General features: G+C 40.4%; 1 protein-coding gene and 1 pseudogene across 2 annotated transcripts in view; one reads left to right on the top strand and one right to left on the bottom strand.

Annotated features, from left to right (window-relative positions):
• LOC103346823 (uncharacterized) overlaps positions 1 to 11,382 on the top strand; it is a 61,881-nt gene extending 50,499 nt beyond the window's left edge. For both annotated transcript variants that reach the window (XM_070054806.2, XM_070054805.2), the window contains exon 4: positions 1,904 to 11,382. In XM_070054806.2, the coding sequence (XP_069910907.1) occupies positions 1,904 to 3,912 (2,009 nt within the window). In that variant the 3' untranslated portion in view covers positions 3,913 to 11,382. The remainder of the gene's footprint in view (positions 1 to 1,903) is intronic.
• A 1,877-nt stretch (positions 11,383 to 13,259) lies between these two features.
• On the bottom strand, positions 13,260 to 17,289 carry LOC138844778 (NIF3-like protein 1; annotated as a pseudogene).
• Positions 17,290 to 27,645: the final 10,356 nt, after the last annotated feature.

The following is a 27,645-nucleotide window of genomic DNA, read 5'->3' as shown; positions in this document are numbered from 1 at the left end:
CCAGAAGTTCTTGGCTCCTGGCTTCAGATCAGCACAGTTCTGGCTGTTGTGGCCAATTGGGGAGTGAACCATTGGATCAAGACCTTACTCTCTCTTTGCCTCTCCTCTCTGTGTAACTCTGAATTTCAAATAAATCTTTAAAAATAAAAGATGGTCATGAGTAAGCCTCTGTGCTGTGACATCAGAAATTATGAAGCTAGGAATGATACTATGATGCAGTGTGTTAAAGTTCCAGCCTGCAACACTAGCATTGCATATGGGTGCCAGTTCAAGTCCCAGCTAGTCCTCTTCTAATCCAGCTCTCTGCTAATGCACCTGAGAAAAGATCAGAGGTTGGCCCAAGTCTTTGGCCCCCTGTACCCATGTGGGAGACAAGAAAGACACTCCTGGCTCCTAACTTCATCTTGGCCCAGCACTGGTTGTGCCCATATGGGGAGTGAACCAGCAGATGGAAGACTTCTCTCTGTCTCTATCTCTCTATATAATTTTAGCTTTCAAATAAATAAAATAATTCTTTGAAAAAAAGAAATCCTAAACTAAGCATGAACTTATAAAAACCATGAAAAGAAGTGATCCTAGACTCACCAAGAAAGTAATGAGATTTTGAGACCCAAGGTCAAGTAGCCTTGTGGGTTTATGTTGAGTGGCTCAGATTTCTTTAAAGGTGGAGTTTGAAGTATGATTTCTCTCTTATTTTTCAGTATCATTGAAAAATAAGCAAATAAAAAGATAAGAAAAGCATAGGAAATGGAGCTTTCAGTGAAAATAGGAGGCAACTGATCAAAAGCCTCCAGAAATTCAAATTATCACACAGGAATGCTTCTAGAAAGAATTGAGAGGAGGTAACCAGCACTGATGATTTCAGAATGAGCTAGAAAACACTTTTCAAAGAAGATGAGCACATCCCAGTTTGCAGAAACAAATTCTTCAAACTGATTGGGAGTGTTTAACTAAAGTGGTATATTGGGAATTTTCTGTACCTGTTGTACTTCTGAGAAGCTGAAGGTGTTGGGTGTCCTTAGGAATTTAGGGAAGCTGTCATAGAGTAGAGACAAAGTAGTTTTTCATTTGAAAAATCCCACAAATGATGTTTACCTAGGAAGACTGAGCATGAGACACTCATAGATTCAAATCCTACTCCTTAAATGTTGTCCTGCTTAAAGTACAGGCACATTTCACTCTTCTCCACCTGCAAGTAAATGATCAGTAAAACTTTTTCATGTTTATGGTGGAGATATCAGAGAAGCAAAAAGCACACAATTTTTATAAAAATAAACTAGAGAAAAAGGACAGGGAAAAAAAATGGTTGCTAGGTAGTGGGTGAATATTTTTATTAAATACTTTTCCATTCTTTAAAATATTTTATAGATATTTCATCTTTGTGAAAGGCAGAGTGATAGTGAGAGAAGAGAGAGAAAGAGGTCCTCTATTAGCTCACTTCCCAGATGCCTGCAACACTTAGGTCTAACAAGTCTGAAGCCAAAACTCTAGAATCCCTCTAGTCTTCCCTGGTTTCTCACAGGTTCCCAGGCACATGAACCATTATCTGCTTCCTTCCAGTTTACATAGGCAGAGAGCTGTACTGAAAGCAGAGTAGCCAGGGCTCAAACTGACACTGTTTTGAGATGCAGGCATCCCACACATCATAGCACAAATGTCATTCTACCATCCTTGACAAATTCCCATAGTAAAAAGGATCATGTTTGAACATTGGGAAACCTCATGGTATATTAATGTATTAAGGAGAAACACCATATAATGGTCACAGATAAGTACCTCATACTGATTTTGTGAACATCTTATGCCACTTGGATAACAAGTAACTTCATTGCCTTTACATGAGTATGCCAGGAGAAACAGTTACATGTGATTCAGTGACATGATTGCTTTTTTCTCATTTCAGTGGGCATGAAAAGGGATGACCTGATTAGGATCAACCAGGAAAGTCAGGACAACAATCTGAATCAGGATTTTATGAAAAATAAGAAGACATCAGCTCTCAAGAGAGTTGAATTAAGAAAAACACTTAGTTTAAATTCAAGCCATATTCCAACACTGATTATTCAAAAGGGAAGCTATTCAGGATTGAAGCCTGAGGAATGCAATAAATGTCACACTGTGTATCCCCCCAGTGGGCCTGATCAACTACAGGCTGGAGAGAAATTTGATAACACTAAGATACCTGGAAAACCTCTCCAGTTCTGTGAGCCTCTTGGTCAGCATGACAAGATTCACATCATGAAGCAGCCATTTGGACCCACTGGACAAGCAAAAGTCTTCACAAGAAAGATGTTCTGTAAATCTGAGAGGGTTCATATGGCAGAAAACTGTAATAAATCAACTGTCACTTTTGGAAAAGCAACTCAAATAGAAAAGGCTATCTATGGAAATTCTAGCCTCAATATGCATCAACAAACTCACACAAGAAAGAAATTTTATAAGTACATCATGTATGTTGAACCTGTCATTCACCAGTCACATCTTACAATAAACCAGAGACTAAATACAAGGGAAAAACTTTACACATGTAAACCTTGTGGAAAATCACTCAGTTTTAATTCACCTTCTGAATGTAATGACTGTGAAAAAGCCTTTGGACAAAAGTCAGTCCTCAGGAAACGCCAACAAATTCACACAGGGGAGAAACCTCATGAATGTAGTGATTGTGGAAAAGCCTTTGGACGAAAGTCAAGCCTCATAAACCATCAGCGAATTCACACAGGAGAGAAACTTTATAAATGCCTTCATTGTGGAAAAGGCTTTCTATGGAAGTCAGACCTCATCAAACACCAGAGAATGCACACAGGGGAGAAACCTCATGAATGTAATGACTGTGGAAAAGCCTTTGGACGAAAGTCACACCTCATTGTGCACCAACAGATTCACACAGGGGAGAAACCTCATAAATGTAATGACTGTGGAAAAGCCTTTGGACGAAAGTCATGCCTCAAAATACACCAGCGAATTCACACAGGGGAGAAACCTCATGAATGTAATGACTGTGGAAAAGCCTTTGGACGAAAGGCAGACCTCATCATACACCAGCGAATTCACACAGGGGAGAAACCTTATAAATGTAATGACTGTGGAAAAGCCTTTGGACAAAAGTCAGTCCTCATCCTACACCAGCGAATTCACACAGGGGAGAAACCTTATAAATGTAATGACTGTGGAAAAGCCTTTGGACAAAAGTCAGACCTCATCGTGCACCAGCAAAATCACACAGGGGAGAAACCTCATAAATGTAATGACTGTGGAAAAGCCTTTGGACGAAAGTTATGCCTCAAAATACACCAGCGAATTCACACAGGGCAGAAACCTCATGAATGTAATGACTGTGGAAAAGCCTTTGGACAAAAGTCACACCTCATTGTGCACCAACGGATTCACACAGGGGAGAAACCTCATAAATGTAATGACTGTGGAAAAGCCTTTGGACAAAAGTCAGACCTCAAAATACACCAGCGAATTCACACAGGGGAGAAACCTCATGAATGTAATGACTGTGGAAAAGCCTTTGGACAAAAGTCAAGCCTCATAGTGCACCAGAGAATTCACACAGGGGAGAAACCTCATAAATGTAATGACTGTGGAAAAGCCTTTGGACGAAAGTCAGATCTCAGGAAACATCAGCAAATTCACACAGGGCAGAAACCTCATAAATGTAATGACTGTGGAAAAGCCTTTGGACGAAAGTCAGACCTCAGGAAACATCAGCAAATTCACACAGGGCAGAAACCTCATAAATGTAATGACTGTGGAAAAGCCTTTGGACGAAAGTCAAACCTCATCGTACACCAGCGAATTCACACAGGGGAGAAACCTCATGAATGTAATAACTGGAAAAGCCTTTGGACGAAAGTCACAGCTCATCGTACACCAGAGAATTCACACAGGGGAGAAACCTCATAAATGTAATGATTGTGGAAAAGCCTTTGGCCATAAGTTAGGCCTCATGATACATCAGCGAAATCACATAGGGCAGAAACCTCATGAATGTAATGACTGCGGAAAAGCCTTTGTATGGAAATCACACCTCATATCACACTGGAGAATTCACACAGGGGAGAAACCCCATGAATGTAATGACCAAGGGAAAGCCTCTGGATAAAAGTCAATCCTTTGGAAACATCAGAGAATTCCCACAGGGAAGAAGCCTCATGAATGCAATGATTTTGGAAAAGCCTTTGGACAAAAGACAAACCTCATATCACAGCAGAGAATTCACACAGGGTAGAAAACTCATGATCGTAATAACTGTGAAAAGCATTTAGCCATAAGTCAACCTTCATCATGCATCAGAGAATTCACACAGGGCAGAAACCTTATGAATGTAATGACTGGAAAAGCCTTTGGACAAAAGTCAAACCTCATAATGCACCAGAGAATACACACAGTGTTGAAACTTCATGAGTGTAATGACTGCAGAAAAACTTGATTTTAAGTTCCAACTCCAAATGCATCAGAGGATTCACACAGGGAAATAACCTTATAAATGTAATGACTGTGGAAAAGCCTTTTTCTATAAGTTATACCTCATATCAAAACAATTCACACAGGGCAGAAACCTTATGAATCTAATGAGTGTGGAAAAGCCTTTATAAATCATATGTTATATGGGAATCATATGTTATACAGGAAAGTATACAGTCAAACCAAACACAAGACCAGGAGATTAGAAATCTAAAAAAGACTGTTGGGAATCTACAGGATACTATATAAAAAAAAAAAAATAAGACCAACATTCTGGTTCTAGGAGTTCCTGCAGGCATGGTGAGAGAGAAAGGATTAGAAGGCATTTTTAGTGAAATACTAGCAGAAAACTTCCTGGGTTTGGAAAAAGAAAGAGACATCCAAGTACAGGAAGCACACAGAACTTTGAATAGACATGGTCAGAAAACATCCTTGCCATGACACATTGTAATCAAACTGCCACAGTGAAACAAAAAGACAAGATTCTAAAACGCTTAAGAGAGAAACATCAGATTACTCTCAGAGGATCTCCAATTAGACTCACAGCAGACTTCTCATCAGAAACCCTGCAGACTAAGAGAAAATGGCAAAATCTAGTCCAAGTCTGAAGAGAATAAAGCTGTCATCCCAGATTATTATACGCTGCAAAGCTCTCATTTGTGAATGAAGGTGAAATAAAGACCTTTCATAACAAACAGAAATTGAAAGAATTTGCCACCACTTGTCCAGACCAGCAAGATTTCTTCTTTTTTATTTTTTTTCCACTGTGGCAGATTTTATCTTTGTACTATGACTGTAGATAAGTGGACTTTCTGCTTTCTCTGAATCTCTGGAGGCTAGTAGTGGATGTGGCCAGAGAGCTCTGTTCAGTCTCCAGGGTTAAGGGTGTGCCTCAGGTGACACACCCAATTTTGGCATGTCTTATTTCTCCTTTTTTTGATCAGAAGGGAAGCATCTTCTGCTCAGTTGGGCTCTTCTCCTCAATGGAGACCAGTGCCCGAGTACTAGCCCCAGTGGGTATAATATTTGTCTGCTCTGTCCAAAGAACCACACAAAGGATCTGTGTAGTCCTCAGTATAAGTTCAGATTCTCCAGAAATGTCTCTCATCCCCTTGGGCTAGATGGTGAAAGTGACATCTTAAGTTTTAACACATATATATATATATATATATATATATATATATATATATATGATTAAGGTTAAAAGTGACTGTATTTGATTGCATTAAGTTTTAAGTTGGTCATATAGAAGGCACCAATTGTTAAAGTGATCATATCGATAGAATTAACAGAATTAAAGAGAAGTAAATGCTTCAACATGGGAGGCAGTCCATACAGCAGACTCATAGAATGGCAATTGCTCTAAGTAACACTCAATGACCTCAGAGTCCTCCCTAAAGGCATTCTGGTCTGGCTAAAAAGCCCACAAGAGCATTTCAGGCATGGAAAGTTAGGACACTTATGCAAAAAGGTGTGCCTACATGGAGAGTCTCCCTGGGTGAGAGTCCTGTGGAAAGAAGTGGTCATCAAAGAAGGATGTACTCTCTTCAAAGGGAGAACTTTCACTTTGCTTACAGCCTTCTCTAAATATTGATGGAGCTTGTGGATTCAGAAGGCTTCCATAGCCTAGACAGCTCATGTCAAGAGCCTTGGGTGATCACTGACAGCACACAAAAAAGTGTGAATTCTTTTTTTTATTTTTTTATTTTTTTTTACTTTTATTTGATGAATATAAATTTCCAAAGTACGATTTATGGATTACAATGGCTTCCCCCACATACCGTCCCTCCCACCCACTACCCTCCCCTTTCCGACTCCCTCTCCCCTTCCATTCACATCAAGATTCATTTTCGATTATCTTAATATACAGAAGATCAGCTTAGTATACATTAAGTAAGGATTTCAACAGTTTGATCTCACACAGAAACATAAAGTGAGAAATAATAGATGATTTTTTTTAAATGATGATGAAATCAGATCAGACCTATTATGTTTAATCCCAGTGAGAGTCAAATTGGGAGTTGATAATTTCTTTCTTTCTTTTTTTTTTTTTTTTACAGAGGATCAGTTTAGTATGCATTAAGTAAAGATTTCAACACTTTGCACCCCCATAGAAACACAAAGTGAAATATATTGTTTGAGTACTCGTTATAGCATTAAATCTCAATACACAGCACATCAAGGACAGAGATCCTACATGAGGAGTAAGTGCACAGTGACTCCTGTTGTTGACTTTACCAATTGACACTCCTGTCTATGGCATCAGTAATCTCCCTATGCTCCAGTCATGAGTTTCCAAGGCTATGGAAGCCCCTTGAGTTCTCCGACTCTTATCTTGTTTAGACAAGGTCATAGTCAAAGTGGAGGTTCTCTCCTCCCTTCAGAGAAAGGTACCTCCTTCTTTGAAGACCTGTTCTTTCCACTGGGATCTCACTCGCAGAGATCTTTTGCCAGAGTGTCTTGGCTTTCCATGCCTGAAATACTCTCATGGGCTTTTCAGCCAGATTGGAATGCCTTTAGGGCTGATTCTGAGGCCAGAGTGCTATTTAGGACATCTGCCATTCTATGAGTCTGCTGAGTATCTCACTTCCCATGTTGGATCACTCTCCCCTTTATTTATTCCATCGGTTAGTGTTAGCAGGTACTAGACTTGTTTATGTGCTCCCTTTGACTCTTAGTCCTTTCATTATGATCAATTGTGAACTGAAATTGATCACTTGGACTAGTGAGATGGCATTGGTACATGCCACCTTGATGGGATTGAATTGGAATCCCCTGGTATGTTTTTAACTCTACCATTTGGGGCAAGTCAGCTTGAGCCTGTCCCAAATTATACATCTCTTCCCTCTCTTATTCCCACTCTTATATTTAACAGTGATCACATTTCAGTTAAATTTCAACACTTAAGACTGTGTATTAATTACAGAGGTAGTTAGCAGGCAAATGATATACCCACAGGAGCCAGAGATTGGAAGCTCTTTCCCAAGGACCACACAGGGAATCTGTTCTGCCCTCAGAGTGGGCTCAAAGTCTCCTTCAGTCTCTCATTGGGTTGCCAAAATTACGGAATTGTAGCATCTCTGGAGAGTACTCACATGAATTCTTTGAGTTCTCTCCCCCACCATCTCTTTTTTCACAGTCTCAGTTCAGTAGTACCACAAATTTACTAGGTCCTAATCTCCTGTTAATTCCCCCCGCCCAGAGTCAGGTTTTTCTGCTAGGCTCAGGGCCGGTGCAGATCTGAGGTCACTCTGCTTATGACGTATGTCCAAGATGGCGCCTGCTCTTTGTCTTGCTCACCTTTGAGAGGTGAGCGGAGAGAGAGAAACCCGTGTCCGTACCAGTCACTTCTTTTCTCTCTCTCTCTCTTCTAGTTAGCCTGGTGAACTTTTCCCCCTGGGGGGTCATTCCCTCTAGTCTCCTTTTTCCGCTTGCCTGCTGGTGTCTCAGGCTATTGAGGTTCGGCTCACCTCACGTTCCAGCACTGGTGTGTTGAGTCTGCTGCTGGTGTCCCGAACTGTGGGCTCCCATGCTCTCCACACAGGTCCACTGTGAATCATGCATTCCGGAAAAGTTTCTTCTGCTGTTTCTTCCCCTACTCTTCCTTGAACCTGCAGTATCTCCACTTTTATTAAACTGTCTCTCCCCAGACTATCAGTGTGCTCCCTTCCTATTCTGCCATCTTGCCACCTCCCACCATATTCACATTTTAAAGTTTCAATTTTGCTAACATACGTATATTTTGTCACAGTAAATTTATAAAATGTTTCAAGATTTATACTGCCTCCACATGCAAACAAAGGTATATAGAATAAACACAGCCTTCTCTACCAGATCACTTAAAGCACTGTAAAAACATATTGTAATTGATTAATTTTTAAAAGAAAACTTCTTAGAATTCCACATTCCTCAATTATCACCAACTTTTCTATTGCTTTTCTTAGTAAAAATGTTTTAAGTTCTCTGAACTTATCCATATCACTCAAAATTGTATAGCAACCATCTATTGAAATGGTTCCTTAACAAATTCAATTATCAGCCACCTGTAAATCATTCAAGGTCATTGATATAGTGAAATATTTTCTTGCTATGACCCAGGGAAGATACAATCCTGTTTTTATTTCCAGAAAAAGTTATCACTGCTAACATTTTTGCAAAAGAAAATGAAGGATTTAGTTTACTTTTTTTTATCCTGATCACATAAACAATTTTCATCATTCATTTGTAGCAGACCCCTGCATTAAAATCAATTAACTGAGTATTTCATTTAAAAACAATGGAGAAAAGCAATTAGCCTACTAATATAGACTGCATCTGTTGGTGAACTAAAGGTAGATATTTTGCGCCTCTGGACACATTTTTGAGGTACGCTTGATAGGATTTGTTTACAGACAAGAGAGGAGTTGTGAAAGAGATTAATCAAGAATTGCACTGTGGGCCAGTGCTGTGGCTCACTAGGCTAATCCTCCACCTGCAGCACTGGCACCCCAGATTCTAGTCCCAGTTGGGGCACTGGATTCTGTCCTGGTTGCTCCTCTTCCAGTCCAGCTCTCTGCTATGGCCAGGGAGTGCAGTGGAGGATGGCCCAAGTGCTTGGGCCCTGCATCTGCATGGGAGACCAGGAGGAAGCACCTGGCTCCTGGCTTCAGATCAGTGCAGCGCACCAGCCATAGGCCATTTGGGGGGGTGAACTAATGGAAGGAAGACCTTTATCTTTGTCTCTCTCTCTCTCACTGTCAATAACTGTCTCTCTCACTGTCTACTCTGCCTGGCAAAAAAATAAATAAGTAAATAATTGCACTGTGGATCTCAGCACAGCAACTGCAGAAGCTGCCATTAACTCAAGTAGGGAAGACTACCTAAAGGACAGGTATGAGAAAGAATAACATTAGTAATATTTTGGACCTTTTGGGATTTAAATACACAATGGATAATCAAAGAGAAATCTCAAGTAGGCAGTGTGATATACCAATCTGAAATTAAGGAGGGGTTCCTGGGCTGGAGATACAAATTTGGAAACCATTAGTGCAAACAAGGATGTAAAAGTCATTAGAAAGAATATCAAAGATTGAGCTCTACAGCACTTCTGTTTAAAAAGGAGATGAGAAAAAATCAAAAGAAACAGGCTATTATGGATACACTAGAAAAGCAATAGGAAAACTAGGTGAGTGATAGTTTTAATGCTTATTTCAGAATATTTATGAGTGATATGACCAGCATTTTCCATTTTTGATTTTTGAAAGATAGCATTCTAGCTGGGGTAAGGTGACACCACACTGTAATTTGTATTTGCATTTCCCTGATGGCAGTCATCCTGGAGTTTTTTCATCTGTCTGTTGGCCTTTTTTTTTAAGATTTATTTATTTATTTCAAAGTCAGAGTTACACACAGAGGGGGGGGGGCTTCTACCCAATGGTTCACTCCCCAAATGGCTGCAATGGCCAGAGCTGAGCCAGTCCGGAGCCAGGAGCCAGGAGCTTCTGGGTCTCCCACGTGGGTGCAGGGGCCCAAGGACTTGGGCCATCTTCTACTGCTTTCCTGGGCCATAGCAGAGAGCCAGATCAGAAGTGGAGCAGCTGGGACTTGAACCAGCACCCATATGGAATACTGGTATTGCAGGCGGTGGCTTTACCTGCTATGCCACAGTGCTGGCCCCATGTTGGCCCTTTTTATTTCATCCTTTGAAAAATGCTTGTTCCTGCCCTTGCACATTTTTAACTGGATTATTTTGTTGTTATTGAGTTTCTGGAACTCCTTATATATTCTTGATATTAATCCTTTATTGGATGCATAGTTTTCAAATATTTTCTCTCATTGTTTTCATTACCTCTTCACTTTGTTAATTATTTTCTTTTTTTGTGAAACAATTTCTTAGATTGATGTAACCACATTAGTCTATTGGTATTTTTTTTATTACTCTTGCTTCTGCTATCTTATTCAAAAATTCATTGCTTAGGCCAATAGCCTTTCCCCTATGTTGTTCATCAGTAATGTGATGGTTTCAGGTATTAGGTTTAGATCCTTGATCCATTGTGAGTTGATTCTTGTATAGGGAGTAAGATATAGGCTTGATTTTGAACTACAGCAGTGGAAATCCAACTTTCCAAACATCATTTATAGAAGAGACAGAATTCATTTCTAAAATATTTATTTATTTATTTATTTACAAGACAGAGATACTGGTAGGGGGGGAGAGGAAGAGAGACAGAGAAAGAGTTTTACAGTCTGCTGGTTCTCTCCCCAAATTGCTGCAATGATCAGGGCTGGGCCAGGTCAAATTCAAGAGCACAGAACTCCTTCTGGGTCTCTCACATGGGTGCAGGGACCCAAGGTGCATTAGAACAAAGGTGGATTGGAAATGGAGCAGCTGAGGCTTGAACCAGCACCCATATGGGATGCAGAAACTACAGGTGGAAGCTTGACATTCTATGCCCCAGAGCCAGCCCAGAAGCAACTGAAGTTTACCAAACTTTGAAGGAAGAACTGATCCCCATTCTTAAATTATTCAAAACAATTGTAAGGGATTAGCCTAGTGAGCCACGGCCCTGGCTGTTAAATTTTCATAATATGAAAATCATTGGTGTTCATTATTTTCTTTGCTTGAGTTCAGATCCAAAACTTGAAGAAAGAAACTATTATGGCAAATTAGGCACAGTTTTTATGCTTGAGAGATTTCAGTATGTTGTGTATATTCAAACTGCTACAGCTTCATGCCTCCTGCTTCTGAAGCAGTGTATGCTGAGCACTTGAGAGAGACTGGTATGCATTTGCTTGTGTATTTTAATATAAATATGTAACTTCCTTTACACTCTATGTTGCTAACTCATAGTTCACATGTGTTGTTATCCTATTAATAATGGGCCTTGTAAGCTTTGAACCATTTGCAAATAATAAATATGTACTGCTGCATATTAGTAATATTTACTTTTCTTATATTTACTTCTCTTTTATAAAGACCATTTTACATTCTTATGTAATATTTGATGCATACAAAAGAATATAATCAATATGCTGAGATACAAAACACAACAAACTAGCACTCCAAATCATTTAAGATTGGCACTGTATTTGTTTTTAGCAAGTGCTTGTTCTTTTATTATATATGTATATAATAAAATAAATATTACATATTAATATAATGAATATTTAATAACATAAAATCGTATAAATATGATAAAATATATTACATATATATATATATATAACCTTGTACATTTGGGAAAAAAATTCCTTAATGACATCTGATTTCCTGTTTATTCTACTTTGCTGAGCTGGCATGGCAAGGGATCTCAGCTATTATTCATTCCTCCCATTACTGGCACTTGTGAAGAGCATTGTGGTTATAAAATGAAAGCAGCATTCCCAATTCCTACCTGAAAACATAAAATGTTGCAAAAAAGGAATCGTTCCTGTAATGGAAACTAATCTGGGAGACATCTGTTGAAAAGGAATGAAAAGCACAAGTGAGCTCCACCTCTTACTGAATTGGGCAGGTTTTGCTACTGAGTTCCTCAGTTTCCATGAACTTACAGTATCAGCAGCAAACAAATGATAACATCAGTCACAACACACATTTTATATTATATGAATTTATGGTGGAAAGAAATTCCTACAAATATTTTTGTCAAAATATTGTGCTTGCTACCAAAATTAAGCATCTAAAAATGAAACCATCTAAACCTTGAATTATGTATTTAAAATAAATACTCAGGTGAATTTTTACAAACAGCATTTCAGTTACTCTGGGTAAATACAGTAAATCTCTATAATTCCATAGCATCTGGTTTCAGAGTCAACACAAAGTCAGAAAATTAAGCTGCCATGTACACAATAGCGAATCCATTCAAGGAACCAGCACTGCTTGCTATGAGGCAAGTGGTGGGAGCAGGCCAGGAGTGGGGGCAGGGAGGCATCAGCACCCTGTCCTGCAGCATAGACTTTGGCACCTGGGGAAATCTGGCAGAGCCTGGCAAGATGAGGCACCCCCAGCCTCCAGGACCTGCTGGGAAGCTGAGATACCTTGGCCAGCCCCAGAGTCCTCGGGTCTAATCTCAGAGCTGGACCCCATTGCTGATCTTGGTGCCTTCAGTTCCAGCATCTAAGGCAGCCCACAAGGTGACCAATGGTCCAGGTGACTTCCTGTGTCCCCATGCCAACCCACTTCCCAAAGCCAATGCACCACAAGAAGATACAAAGATAAAGTTGTTTTAAAATGGGCAGTTTTGAGAACACGTGCAAAGTCACAGCATCATTAAATCACAAACCGATTTAGGTTTGCTCACTGTTTCTCAGTCCTCCCCTTCCTCCCTGCTCCCATGACTGCATATTTTGCTGCTACTCTGATGGGGAAAAATGCAAAATGCGTTTTCTCTTTTGTGGTTTGAAGAGTTGTCTAGAGCTGGACTTGGGATCAAATCCAAGGTTTTCTTTTTCTGTGGAGTGTTGTAGCCATTACATCTACATGCTTGACTGTGAGCATCACTTTTCCAGGCCTCCCTGAGAGGGTGCAGTTTATTTTCACAAGTACTACTCAGATATTATCTTTCATCATAGAGCACAGCCACTGTTGGCATTCAGCTCATTTTTTTATTTGTAGACAATAAAATTCATTTGATCTGCCTTCTATATTGGATTTTTCCACTTAATAGGTTTCAAATGATACATTTTCAGCATTTTGTCTGCTTTCCTCCTGTTACAAAGTTTACACTAGGACTGGAGGACCAATCCGTGGCAGTTACTCATAAAGCCTCTATTAGACTTCAATAACTGAGTGAGGCTTTCTGAAATTTTTTTGCCAAGTTGCAGTTTTTTCTCATCCTAAGCCACAAGCCTTCCCATATGTATCACCACAGTGACACCTAGAAGTTTAACAACAATTTGCTTGAAAATGTGGTGTTTTCAGAATTGGTGACTAATGATGGCACCATTCAAACACAAATGGGCTTGGGCTCACTTTCTGTTTCTCTGACCATTTCAGTTACTCAAGTGTATATAAACCCTGACAGCTCATGTGAATGCAAATTCTGCCATTTAGGGTTAGAAGTTAAGTGTAGGGCTAGGTATAGGATGAGTGAGTGTTAGGGTTAGTATTAGGACTAGGATGAGAGCTAGGATTGGTGTTAAGGTTTAGATTGAGTGCTATTATTAAGGCTATTGTTAGGGTTGGGGTTAGGGTAAGATTTAGAGCTAGGTTTATGTTTAGTGTTGGTGGTGTTAGTATTAGGCTTATGGCAAGAGTTGGGGCTAGTTGTAGGATTAGGGTTCTGTTAAGTTTAGGCTTAGGTCTAGGGTTAGATTAAAAGCCATGGTTAGGGTTATGGTTAGGGCTAGGCTTAGGGTTAGGGCTACACAAAGAGTTATGTTTAGCTTTTGGGTGAGAATAAGGATTAGGTCCAGGACTAGGGTTATATTTAGGATTCGATTTGTGATTAGAGTTATAGATAGGGTTAAGGCTATTGTTAGGCCTAGAGATAGAGCTAGGATTAGGAATAAATTTAGGAGTAGGGCTAGGGATAAAGTTAGAGCTGTGGTTTTATATACATTTTATATATATAATATAATATATAATATATTTTTTATATATGGTTATAAATATTTATTGTTATAAATATGGTTATATATCTATAATATATAGAGAGAGCTGTGGTTATATATAATATACAGTTATAGTTGAAGTTAGGGTCATCATCACTAGGATGAGGCTTAGTCTTTGTGTTAGCATGATGGTTAGTTTAAGGCTGGTGTTAGATATAGCATTGAAGTTAGCATCAGGTCTATGGTCAAGTTCACACTGAATGCTAGTTTGTTTTAGGGTTAGGCCTAAGCAGAAATATAGGATTAGCGTTGGGGTGAGATTTAAAATTAGTTTAAGATTAAGGTTAGATTTAGTTCTATGGTAAATTTTAGAGTTAGAGCCAGAGTTAGGACTATGGTTAGAGCTAGTGTGATAGTTAAAGTTAGGACTATGGATAGGTTTTAGGCCAGGGTTAGTGTTAGGGTTAAGGCAGAGTTAGGTTTAAATTTTGGTATTACTGTTAGGGTTAGAGTTGGGGCTCAGATTAGGATTAAGGCTAATGCTTGTGTTATTAAGGCTAAAGTTAGGGAAAGGATTAGTGCTAGTGTTAGAGTTTAGATTGGGGTAAAGCACCATGTTGGGATACAATTAGGATTTTGGCTAAGTATAGAGTTAAGGTAAGGTTATGGTTAAGATGAGGGCCAAATTTAGGGTTAATGCTTTGTCTAGCGATAGACCTAGTATTAGGCTTCAGAATGGGTTTAGATGTAGGATTAGGTTTAGGGTTAGGGCAAGGACTAAGGCTAGGGCTAGGGCCAGGGTAAGGATTAGGGCTTGGACTAATGTTATAATTTGGTTTATTTTTATAAAATAAAAAGCAATAAAGACATAGTAATCTGAATAGCAATCATATTAAAAACAACTTCCTCCTAATACATCTCATGCTGATTCTGAAACTGAGGTGAAACACTGGAATTTAGGTGGACCTACAGAACATGGACACAGGGACAGACCATATCATCCCAAACTGGCTACTGCCCCAAAATAGGTGTTCAATTCCAAGTTTTTAAAGGACATTTTAAAACTAACCAATGGCAGAGATATCTAGGTTAACATATCCCAACTATAACTAAACTAAAGAGAGAATTACTTGGTTACTTCCCAAGAATCTTTAGTTGATCTTTCTTAGTATTTGCTCTTCATTATGGTAGTTCAGTTATTTCCTTATGAACTATAACATTTGTTGAACCAGATAAACTAGAAAAGATAATATAAGGGCAGTTAAGAAAGGTTTGCAGAAAATGGAGCTAAAAGTTGTGTATTTTGTGAAATTTTTTTAATCTATGTAGTTTTCTCAAAATAAACATTTCCATGAACTTTTTGAAGCATCCTCATCCATCTTAAGATACTCTTCCAGAAAGATATATCAGCTCCACTGACTCATGTTGCATATCCACATGAGTGGAGATGCAATCTGTAGGTTGTATCATCTTGATGTTTCTGTATGCCTTATACCACACAAAGAAGAGCCCTGTCTGTCTCTGACAAGATAATATTAATCTAATTCTCCAAGCGGGTACCCAGAATATCACAAAGGTCAGAAAGAAAGCCTCATTCAGTGTTACTGTGTTCACAGAGGATGGCATTTATTCCTTGGGAAGTAGCATCCAGACCATCATGATGGGACATCCCACCCCTGAGGTACAGGTCTGCTTCCACACCCTGCAGGACGCTGCTCCCAGAACCAGCACACAGGGCCACAGCTTTGACTCATGACGCTAAGGTCCCTCCTACCCCAAGAGCTAATTGAATATGAGTTAGTTTGAGGTGTCTTTTGATTCGCTCAATCATGGTTGCCAAGGCAACAGATTCATCCAGGGTGCATGATCGACCCATTCCAGTATGTAGAGCAAAGGCTTCTCTGCAGTGACAGAATTTCAGATCTCTGGTAAAGTTATCTGTTTTGAGAGAGCTGAGCCACCACCTGCATCAAAGGCTTCTCAGTACAATTCAGGCGGATCCTTATTTGTCTCCTCACCAATCCTAGCAGAAAAAGAAGTGACAGGAACACCTTCAACTTCTCTCACTGCAGACACAACTTTGTCCATATCTTGGGTATGGTTAATGTTGAATTGTACTCAGTGGTTCCCTCTATAGGAAAGCCATGAGCTTTGGAAGGATATATATGCCTGGATGTGCAGGCTCCAAGTCCTTTGGAAAACCACTTTTTCAATCCCTGGGGTGCAGCATCATAGGCTGTGTGAAGAGAGTAGATGCCAACTCTGTTCTCCAAAGCCCGGAACACCAGGCGCCCCTTTCAGGATGTCCAGGTAATACACTTTATGTGTAGGAAAATAGGTGGAAGGTAGGAAAAGATGAGATCTGCCTTCTTATGCAGAGCCTCCCCCATCACCTGCTCAGTCAAGTCATTGGTCAGGAAGAGTGTATTTATAGTTTGTGGTGGGCTTGTTCCACCAGCAATCCAACATTGTCCCAACTCTCAGCAGAAGACAGTGATGCAAAGTCCTTCAAGGAGGAAACGAGAGTCTTCAGATCCATGAAGGAACGGGAAGAATTGAAGTTCAGAGAAAGGACAAACCAGACTGTCATGGGGACCAGGCGTAAGCAAGATGACAACATACAGCAATTTTTGGGCAAAACTCAATTTGAGTCCAGGTACATCTCCATAGCCTTTAATCTGTCTTTTTACATTGGATTTTGTTTTCTAAACATCGCTTTTCAAGTTGTTGTATATTTGGATTGCAGAACAATTTGTAAGATGAATTTTTTTAACGTGCATTGCTAAAATGTTCTAAGTGAAGCTAATTGTCAACTTTATTAAGGAGGATTGCTTTCTGTCCACCTAGTGTAAAAATAAAATCAAGCAATGAAAAATGAGATTACAAATTTAAAGACAAAGAAAGATCTGAAATTAGACCTGATAGAAAATGAGGAGTCCAACAAAAATCCCATTATGTTGATTTAAGTCATGGCTGGCTTGTACTAATACCATATACAAATAAAAAGGAATGAAAGCTGCAGGTTTCATTTGAGATTCATCAAGTGTGAGGTATTATTTGAACAGCTACAAAGAAGCATTCAAGATGGAGAAGGAACTATAGTCTAAAGGTCATGGAAGATGTTCAGACTGGAAAGAGAATGTCTGATTACAGATGGCAAAATCAGTCAAGCAGAATCAGAGATTGGGATCAATGGGGGAATACCTAGATGGGTAATGTTAAGGAGAATGCAGATGGTTTCAGGAGGAAAATACAAGAAACCATCAGTGGAGTTCTGATAGAAACAGAGAGGAATTACCAGGGGAAAATCATATATAGTACTTTTAAATATGCCAAAGAAAAACATTTAAATGGGCGTTATGCATTTAGTGTAGTGGTTATGATGCCTATTTTTTTTTGACAGACAGTTAGTGTGAGAGAGACAGAGAGAAAGGTCTTCCTCCCATTGGTTCACCCCCAAATGGCCACTACTGCCATTGTGCTGCACCAATCTGAAGCCAGGAGCCAGGTGCTTCCTCCTGGTCTCCCATGCAGGTGCAGGGGCCCAAGCACTTGGGCATCCTCCACTGCCTTACTGGGCCACAGCAGAGAGCTGGACTGGAAGAAGAGCAACCGGGACAGAACCAGCACACCAACCAGGACTAGAACCCACAGTACTGGTACCGCAGGCTGAGGATTAGCCTAGTGAGCCACAGCACCGGCCTATGATGCCTATTAAGATACCCTAGTTCTACTTTAGAGTGCCTGGATGTGACTTCCAGAATCAATTAATTAGGCTTCTATCATTACCTCTGAGAGACTGGGACTACATTTCTGGCTCTTGTATTCAGTCTTGGCCCAGGTCTGGCTGCTGTGGGTGTTGAGGAATGAATTAATGCAAAAAAGTGTTCTCTCTACCTATATGTCTCATTCTTCCTAGCTCCCTTTCTCTTGAAGATAAATACTTTTTAGACATGACAAAAGATTCAATTAATGCAATGAGTAGAGAATAGCCTTTGGCTCTGACTATAATTTATGTTACTGGTAAGTGTTTCAGGGTTTCAATTAAGACTAATTTCAGTAGGTTAAAATTCAAATGTATAGTAGAATGATTTGCCTGAAAATATAACATTAAAAAGTGTCTGTGCAACCTACATTAATAGACTGAGAAAAATGCATGAACAATTATTTAAGGCCACACAATAGATTTTGTCCTCCACATACTCCTGGTCTTATCTATATATAAGTACAGGCTCCAAAAGGCTATCAAAGATCATACTGTTTTAGCAATTCCAAAATAAGCTAAATAACCTGTTTATGCTTTTTTTTAAATTTGACAGGTAGAGTTAGAGTTAGACAGTGAGAGAAAGAGAGAGAGGTCTTCCTTCTGTTGTTTCAGCCCCCAAATGGCAGCTACAGATGGCACTGTGCTGATCTGAAGCCAGGAGCCACGTGCTTCCTCCTGGTCTCCCATGCAGGTGCAGGGGCCCAAGCACTTGGGCCATCCTCCACTGCCTTCCTGGGCCACAGCAGAAAGCCGGACTGGAAGAAGAGAAACCAGGACTAGAACCCATATGGGTTCCAGTGCCCATATGGGATACTGGCACCGCAGGTGGAGGATTAACCAACTAAGACATGGTGCTGGCCCCTGTTTATATTTTAACACTAGGTAGGTAATTCTTGGCTCTGCAGCATATTGAGTGTTTATTTCCAGCCTTGAACTAAAACACTATGCACAACATCATTTTTATGACTCGTAAAGGTTCTGTTTCAGAATACATCTCATAGGTATTTAGCAAATTTCCTCTTAATTTTTAAATTAATTTTTAAATGGAAATGTAACAAATATATCTTTTTGCTATAGCATCAGAAAGACAAGAGACTATCTAAAGCCATACAACCCTGAACCTCCCACCCCCCATCTCATCTGATCTTGGAAACTAAGTTGGGTCAGGCCTGGTTAGTACATGGGTGGGAGAAAGACAAGATATTAATTTGCTCTCAGCTTACATGGCTCTATTTTCTTATAACCGTGCCAACTTTATCTTGTTCATGTGCATTCTCTAATGATGAATGTTGTGTTTGCCGTTCCATTTTAAGTAACAAATTTTCATAAAGGTCCTAAAACACAATGTAAAATGAGCTGAGAAATGATGAAGTAGCAAGTTACTGAGATATATTAATTTCTCTGGTCTTAGAAACATGTAGACATGTAGAAGTCAATAGAACTATATCTGGAAGAGAAAGTGAAAGAAGGTGGTAGTTGTGGGGAGCAACTCAGACTAGACTAAGTTACTGGAATTAAGACTTATTCTATGCATCTGCTCTCCCACAATATGGCGCTGGGAGAGGAGTAAACAGCTTCTACACAGCTGCCTCTCACCAATTTGACAAGCTGCAAGAGCTGCTCCTGATTGGAGGAGAGCAGCGTACTCGGCATGTGGGTAGCAGAGTTGGGATTTGTGGAAGAGGTCTATAAAGGAGGAGAGAGACAACATGCACCAGGAACACCTGAGAAACATCTGAGCAGCCCCCGAGAGAGCCGGCCGGTGGTGTGCCGCTCCCCTGCGGAAGTGGGGAAAGTGGCAGGGGGAGCCGCCCTTCCACGGAGGTGGAAGGACGGCAGCCCACCCGGGAAGAACCAGCAGCAAACCCGGGAAGGGCTGAGCAGACAAAAGAACAGCGCAGGGTCTAGTGTCGTTCCTCCGCGAAGAGGGGGAGCGACAGTAGTGAGAGAACTGGTCAGGATTGTACCTACATTTCACTGTGCAAAACTAGATTATGATAGAAATGTATACAGAATAACAGATATATAAGCTGGAAGAACAAAAACAATAAACCTCCCTATGCAAGAATAGTGTTTTACCCATGATTACAGGCTGGAAAGAATTCTTGAAAGGGCATACACAATTTATTAATTAGCAAAGATTAAACATAACTTAGTTTCATGAAGACATTCATTTGCTACTGATTTTGTAAAAAATGTAAGTTAGTAAATGTGGTGGAATGAGAAGGCCATGCCAAGGTGGCCACTGGCAAGCGAGTGTCAGTTACTCAGGAATGGCTTTGAAACCCACTTGGCAATGGAGCCTGCCTGGCAACAGGCTGTGATTGGTTGGGGCATAAGTTACCCCTTGACCAGATTGGCTGGTCTTGGCTATATAAGATGTTATTCCAACTGTAATAAATGAGTTTGCGGGCTGCTCGCCTCAAACCTGCTTTCACCTGACTCCTGGGGTCTATGTGGTGACTCTGCACCTCTTGCCCCCACCATGCTGCTCCTCTCAGAAATGAATCCACTGCAACATTGTTGAGAAATCAACAGCAACAAGTAAAGATAATATAATTTTAAGAATTATTACCCAAATTAATTACAGAATTGCAAAGAAAGATCATGTGTCACTAACAACTAAACAATGGAAAATAATTCAATGATATTAACTATGTTCCTCTTAATACAGGGATACCCTGGGGATGCCATGTTAGCATTTTTCAATAGAGTATCTCCAGATTTTATATAGCTAAAATTTCATAAAAAGCATGCATGTTGGAGGATTCAAAGAAGGTGGAATAGGGAAGGGCATACACTAGTGGTAACTAGTTTCAAAAAATGTTGGAAGTACATTATTGGGGAAGAGTTAGAGAAAACTGCGGTGGAAATTCTACAGGAGAGAAATGCCATGGATCAGTGTGGATGATGCAGACATGCAACATGAACACAGACACAACATGATGCCAGCAGCCAAGAGGAGGAGAAAGCACCAGCTTTGGAGAGTGAGGTGAGATCAGACTGCAGCAACCCATGCCACTGGTGATGTAGACAGAGGGAGATGTTGACATGAGTCTGGCCTGGAGCTCTGAGGGGAAAGTGTACCCACTGACCCAGTAAAAAACTAGGGGGGCATGTTTCTCTCACTACATTCACTAAGCAATGATGCCCAATAACCAGTTGAGAGAAGGTGGGCACCATTTTGGACAGAAACAGAAGATGCAGAAGCTCTTGTGCACGTGCCCAGTACCTGGCTGAGACAAGATGCCATCTACTACCAGTACCAGTGGCAGCAGCTTGAATGCATGCAACTTGCAACTGATGGGGAGAAGGAAGCATTTGGTTGGTGGCTATTGTGCATGTGTGTGATCTAGATTCTAACAGAAGGAAAACTCCATGTTTCCCACTGACTTTGAGTCTGGCTGGCAAATTGACTAGAGTCTGTGCACTCACATATTACTGAGGTCCCCCCAATCTCTCAACATGTCACAGGCTCCAATGCTCAAACTGTCAAGGCTCTTGGAATGTCTCTGCCTCTCTGTGAATGAGACAGTCTAGCAAGGTGGATCAAATCCTCTGCACCCATTGACAATGGGAGCCCTGTGTGCTGAGACTGTGGAAACCCTGTGACTGCATAAGAAGGCACAGGATATAGCTGGTTCTCTGGGCAACCAATGTGAGCTGCTCTACAGGCTCTTATCAAAAGAGAAAATTTTAAAAACCACAGGCAAGTGAAAAATGCTCAATATCACTAGTCACCAGGGAAGTACAAATCACAATCACAATGAGGTTTGACCTCACCCCTGTCAGAGTGGCTCTCAAACAGAAATCAACAATCAACACATGCTGGCCAGGATGTGGGGAAAAGGCATCTTAATCCACTATTGGTGGGAAAATAAACTAGCACAGCTGTTGTGGAAGACGTATGGAGACACCTCAGAAACTTGAAAGTAGATATAGTATATGACTCAGCAATCTCAATCCTGGGAATTAATCTAAGTGAAATGAAATAGGCACATGAGGGGCCAGCACTGTGGTGCAGTAGGTTAATGCCCTGGCCTGAAGTGCCGGCATCCCATATGAGCACCAGTTCTAGTCTTGCCTGCTCCTCTTCCAATCCAGCTCTCTGCTATGGCCTGGGATAGCAGTGGAAGATGGCCCAAGTCCTTGGGCCCCTGCACCACATGGGAGATGTGGCAGAAGCACCTGGCTCCTGGCTTCAGATCAGTGCAGCTCTGGCCATTGCGGTCATCTGGGGAGTGAACCAGCAGATGGAAGACCTCTCTCTCTATCTCTACCTCTCTCTGTAACTCTGTATTTCAAATAAATTAATTAAATATTAAAAAAAAGAAATAGGCATATGAAAGAGCTATCTGTATCCTCATGTTCATTGTAGCTCAGTTAACAATAGCTAAGATATGGATTCCACCTAGACTTTTATCAACTGATGACTGGATAAAAACATTGTATATATATATATATATATATATATATATATATATATATAATAAATAACTACTCAGCTATAAAATATAACAAAATCCTTTGTTTTGCAACAAAATGAATCCAATTGAAAACCATTAAATTTAGTGAAATAAGCCAATCCCAAAAAGACAAACACCTTATGTTCTCCTTGATCTGTGGTAACTAATAGAGCAGCAAAAAATGGAATGTATAGGAGTGAAATTGACATTTTGAGAGTTTATGATTGTTTACAGCCCTTGTCTCTACTGCTGAACAACAGTGCTGTACTCTTTACTTAGTATAGGGTGAATCTTAAGAGTAAAAAGTCCACTGAAAGTAGATCAGTGTAGAAAGTAAGAGAAGTAGGGCTGGAGTCCACTGAAAGTAGATCAGTGTAGAAAGTAAGAGAAGTAGGGCTGGAGTCCACTGAAAGTAGATCAGTGTAGAAAGTAAGAGAAGTAGGACTGGCACTGTGGTGTAGTATGGAGAACTGTGCCCAATTTCAGTCCCAGAGGCTCCACTTCCAATCCAGCTCCCTGCTAATGTGTCTGGAAAATATCAGATCACTCAGGGGCTTGGGCCCCTGCAACCACATGGGAAACTTGGAAGAAGCTCCTGGCTCCTGGCTTTGGACCAGCCCATCTCCATCCATCGCAGCCATGTGGGGAGTAAACCAGTGGATGAAAGATCTCTCTCTGTCTCTTCCTTCCTTTGTCTTTGTAACTTTGCTTTTCAAAAAAAAATGAATGGATCTTTAAGGAAAAAATCAGACAGGGAATTAGAGAGAAAGGATGAGAGGGGATGTGTGGGTGGGAGAGAGGATAGGGTGGGAAGTATCACTATGTTCCTAAATCTGTATATATGAAATACATGAAATCTGTTTACCTTAAATTAAAAAAAATAAAAACTGACATTTAATTTCAATAGCTGTAAAATAGAATAACTACAATAAAAAGTTCTACTTGTAGGCCAAATAAATTGGAATAGTAATAAAAATGTAATATAATTTTAAAAAAGGTCTGACTTTAACATGTATCATCCCAGATGATGCATTGAAAACCTAATATCTGGGACTGGTGCCGTGGCACTGTGGGCTGAGCCTCTGCCTGTGGTGCCAGCATCCCATATGGTTACCAGTTCACATCCTGGCTGATCCTCTTCCAATCCAGCTCTCTGCCACTTGTGAAAGCAGTGGAGAATGACCCAAGTGCTTTGACCCCTACATTAATGTGAGAGACCTGGAGGAAACTCCTAGCTCCTAGGTTCAGATTGGGCAAGCTCCAGCCATTGTCACCATTTGAGGAGTGAACCATCAAATGGAAGACCCTTCTCTCTGTCTCTCCCTCTGTCTGTAGCTCTACCTCTCAAATAAACAAAATCTTAAAAAAAAAAAAAGTCCCCAAGACAATAGTTTCAACCCTCAGGAATAGATTGACAGCAATTTTGAAAGGACCTTGAGGTGATAAGTTTTATCTCTTACACTCTCTCTCACCATGTAATGACTTCTGCCATGTTAAGTTACAGGAATATGGCCCTCTCCTGATGGGGCCTCTTGATCATGGACTTCTCATATGGACTGTAAGATACACTTTTTCTTTATAAATACACATTGTACACTGGTTTTGTAACAACACAAAATAGACTAAGACTAAAAATAGATCAATACATATTTTCTCATCTTTAGGAAAGAGAGAAGGAAAATGGAGAGCCAGCGTGTGGCTTAGCAGGTTAAACTGCTGCCTGGAGTGCTGGCATCCTATTTGGGCACTGATTCTAGTCCTGGCTTGCTTTACTTCTGGTAACTCCTTATTAATATGCCTGGAAAAGCAACAAAAGATGCCCTAAGTACTTGAGAGTGTGTACTCATGTGGAGAATTGGATGAAGATCCTGACTTCTGGCTTCAGCTTGACCCAGCCCTGGACATAGCAGCCATTGGTGAGTGAAACAATGGATGGAATATTCTCTCTCTCTCTCTCTCTCTCCCTCTGTCTCTCTCTATTTTTCCCTCTCTCTCTCTCTCCTTGTCTTTTTCCCTCTCTCTGTAATACTGCCTATTAAATAAATAAATCTTTAAAGCAAAACAGAACACTAGCTTCTGGAGGATATCATGTTAATTTAAAAAAAAGAGAAGGAAAATGCACAGAACGTTAGAAAGGCATGAGACTATTAAGTTTTTATTTTAAAAATTTTTTAAAGATTATTTATTTGAAAGTCAGAGTTACAGAGAGAAAGAAGGAGCAGCAGCAGAGAGAGAGGGATCTTCTACCTGCTGGTTCACTCCCCATTTGGCTGCAACAGCTGGAGCTGCACTGATTTGAAGCCAGGAGCCAGGAGCTTCTTCCAGGTTTCCCAAGCAGGTGCAGGAGCTCAAGGACTTGGGCCATCTTCTACTGCTTTCCTAGGCCATAGAGAGAGCTGAATTGGAAGTGGAGCAGCTGGGACTTGAACCGGTGCCCATATGGATGCCAGCTCTGCCAGCAATAGTCTTACCAGTTGTGCCACAGTACCAGCCCCATTTTTTTTTAATTTAGTTCATGTCTGTTCTCTAATGAGAATAGGGAAGGATTTAAAAATTTTTTTTTATTTGAAAGGCAGATTTACAGAGAGGCAGAAAGAGAGGGAGAGGGAGAGGGAGAGGGAGAGGGAGGGAGAGAGAGAGAGAGAGCGAGAGAGAGAGATCGTCTATCCACTTGTTCACTGCCCAAATGGCTACAAACAGCCAGAGCTGAGACAATCTGAAGCCAGGATCCAGAGCTTCTCCTGGGCCTCCCATGTGATTGCAGGGTCTCAAGGACTAGGGCCATCTTCCACTGCCTTCCCAGGCCATAGCAGAAAGCTGAGTGGGAAGTGAAACAGGCAGGACTTGAACCAGCATATATAGGGGATCCCAGCACTGCAGGCAGTGGCTTTACCCACTATGCCACAGTGCCAGGTCCATGAGATTATTTAGCAACCAACATAAGAAGCATACTTCAAAAAGTTGGCAGAAAGTTGAATTAAAAATAAGAGAAGACTGAAAATAAGCTGAAGAATAATTAAGTAATCACTTTACTGGAGAAAAATTAATTTTATTGGATCTTGGAAATATATAGATGTCCTTATGATCATAACTGGAAGAGAAGATGAATGGAGAGAGTTGTGGTATGCTTTTGTACACTATTAACTATCTGTTTTAATTGAGTGGTTGCAGTAGCTCTGATTGGATCTGGCTCTGGTTGAAGATCTCAACTTGGTGGCTGTTTTAATTAGACTAGGCGCTATAGGAGGTTCCCAGCACTCTTGGTGAAACGGCGCACCTACCCAACCCCACGGCCAGTCCTGCTAGGCCCTGGCGTGTGCAGTCTTCCCTGTAAAAGAGGAACCATAGCCTTTCTCTGCGCTCCATTCCAGCCAATGTGGCCTGCCGCACCCATGCAGGCCTAGCCAGATATTTCCTGGGAGAGTGCTGCCCAGGGCTGCTTTTTTTCTCCCCATTTCCTCACTAGGAGGGGGGCAGAGGAAGTGCCTTTGGCTAGTGCTGGCCTTACCTAAGGGAACAAGAACCTTAATCCATTAACCCTTTCAAACCTGATGGGTTTTTCTCTTTACAGTTAATGGAAACTTAAACAATGGGCTCATATGCTGATGATCAACTCTTTTCTGTGCTACTGTAGCTAACTTATCTAATGAGAGTTTTCATGTGTCTTGAAGGTTTCATGTTTTTCTATTGCCAGTATGAGTATTGATTGGAAAAACTGCAATGAGAAGCTGTTTAGGTTATTTTCCTGTTTTAATGTTTGAGTGATTACCTAACTGATCAGATCTAGCCCACAGTCTTGGTTAAACATACTAATTTTTAACTAAAGAAGTTTGACTCTCTGACATTTTAAATTCTAAACCGAGTCTTTCAACTTTGGGGCTTCCAGTTGGATCCCTGGAACTCTCAAAGGATGAGACTCAAAAATTTGTTAAAGTACAACTGTTTGAGTCAATTCAAATTATACAATGTTAGAGTTGGATTGCTCTTGCCACCCCAAAAACGCTCCAAGAGACTTTCTCTCATGCAATTAACAAAGGGTAAGGTTTATTGATGATCCGACATGTCGGGGCCCCCATCCCAGTACAGGCGAGTGGCCCCAAATAGTCTTGGGTTGGGGTTTTTATACACGTTTAAACAAAGAAAATCAATCATTGCATGGATCAGACAGAGGTATAGAGTAAACAATTGATACAAGTTAAGTGATTTTACAACCAGTCGATTTATGAATACAGGGAGTACAGGATATCGAGTAAGGGCCTGATTAGACCTCAGAGAACCATATGGCCTATACAGGGAGTATCAAAAAGCCTCCTATTGCCAAAAGGGAGGGCCACACAACAAACACAACAAGGTTGCAGGAACTGCCTTGATGATACCTAGGAATGCAGCCGAGTGGCGATAAGGGACACATGGTGGGGTCAGGGTTCCAGGAGGCAAGGAGATATACGGTGACTTCTTCTAACTTACTTAGGTGAAACTAAGGTTACGCTCACATTGGGGTAATTTACTGACTAATTAACTTTATAGAGAATGGCTATGTAGAGCAAGTCTAACGAGGTCAGGAAAGTTCACCAGAGGAGGTGGGGGGGGGAGCGGCTTTTAACTTTTTAACCCTTCAACAAAGTGTATTAAAATGTAGTAAATGATGTCAGATCTATGTTGTATTCATGTTTTTGATTTTCAGCTAGAGTAGTCTTATAAAAATGAGAGTAAATTCTGTGTATACAAGCCTTTATGTTGTTAACTAAAGTAAGCCAATACAGATTGGTTCAGAAAATTGGGTTAATGCAAACGCCCTGCCCTTTGGTTCACTTGCTCAGTTTTACATTTCTTTGATATGCTTTAAACTTGTTTCTCTTAAGGATAAAGATCTTTTCAAAGCTGTAACCATGCACTAGTGACTGTGTTTGCTGCTCAGGAGGTGTTGTCCTTATGTTTCTTAAAAGCATGGAAATGTAATTTTGACTTTTAATTCAGATAATGGTGTGGTATTCATTAATAACTCAGTGTCTTAAGTCATCTAGGCATCGGTGCTAAGTAAAACATGAAAAACGTATTATGTGTACTTTTCACATCTTTGATAAGAGACTAAGTTTGTCAGCATGCATTCTCAGAGGTTGTCCATTCATGACAATTCAAAACTATGGAAAAGTAACTACGGGTGTAAAGTTTCAGAAGGTGTGAGCAAGTCATAAAAAGTTGTAAAAAGTTTATGATTTTAAAATATTGTTTACAGGGTTTTCTATAAGTTGAGTGTTAATGCCAAAATTACACTGACCTAAATTTACAACAATAGGGTTATTTTTTTTTAAAAAAAGTGTACTAATGTTAGTAAATATCTGAAAATGGTCTGAATCATAAATCTTAATCTGTTTTTGCAAAAACTATAACGTCTCTGTTTAACAG

Source organism: Oryctolagus cuniculus, chromosome 12, assembly GCF_051225735.1.
Source record: "Oryctolagus cuniculus isolate XC-2025 breed Fujian yellow rabbit chromosome 12, ASM5122573v1, whole genome shotgun sequence".
Lineage (NCBI taxonomy): Eukaryota > Metazoa > Chordata > Mammalia > Lagomorpha > Leporidae > Oryctolagus > Oryctolagus cuniculus.
Note: the sequence above shows the minus strand (reverse complement) of the source record. Positions and strands in the feature narration are given on the sequence as shown.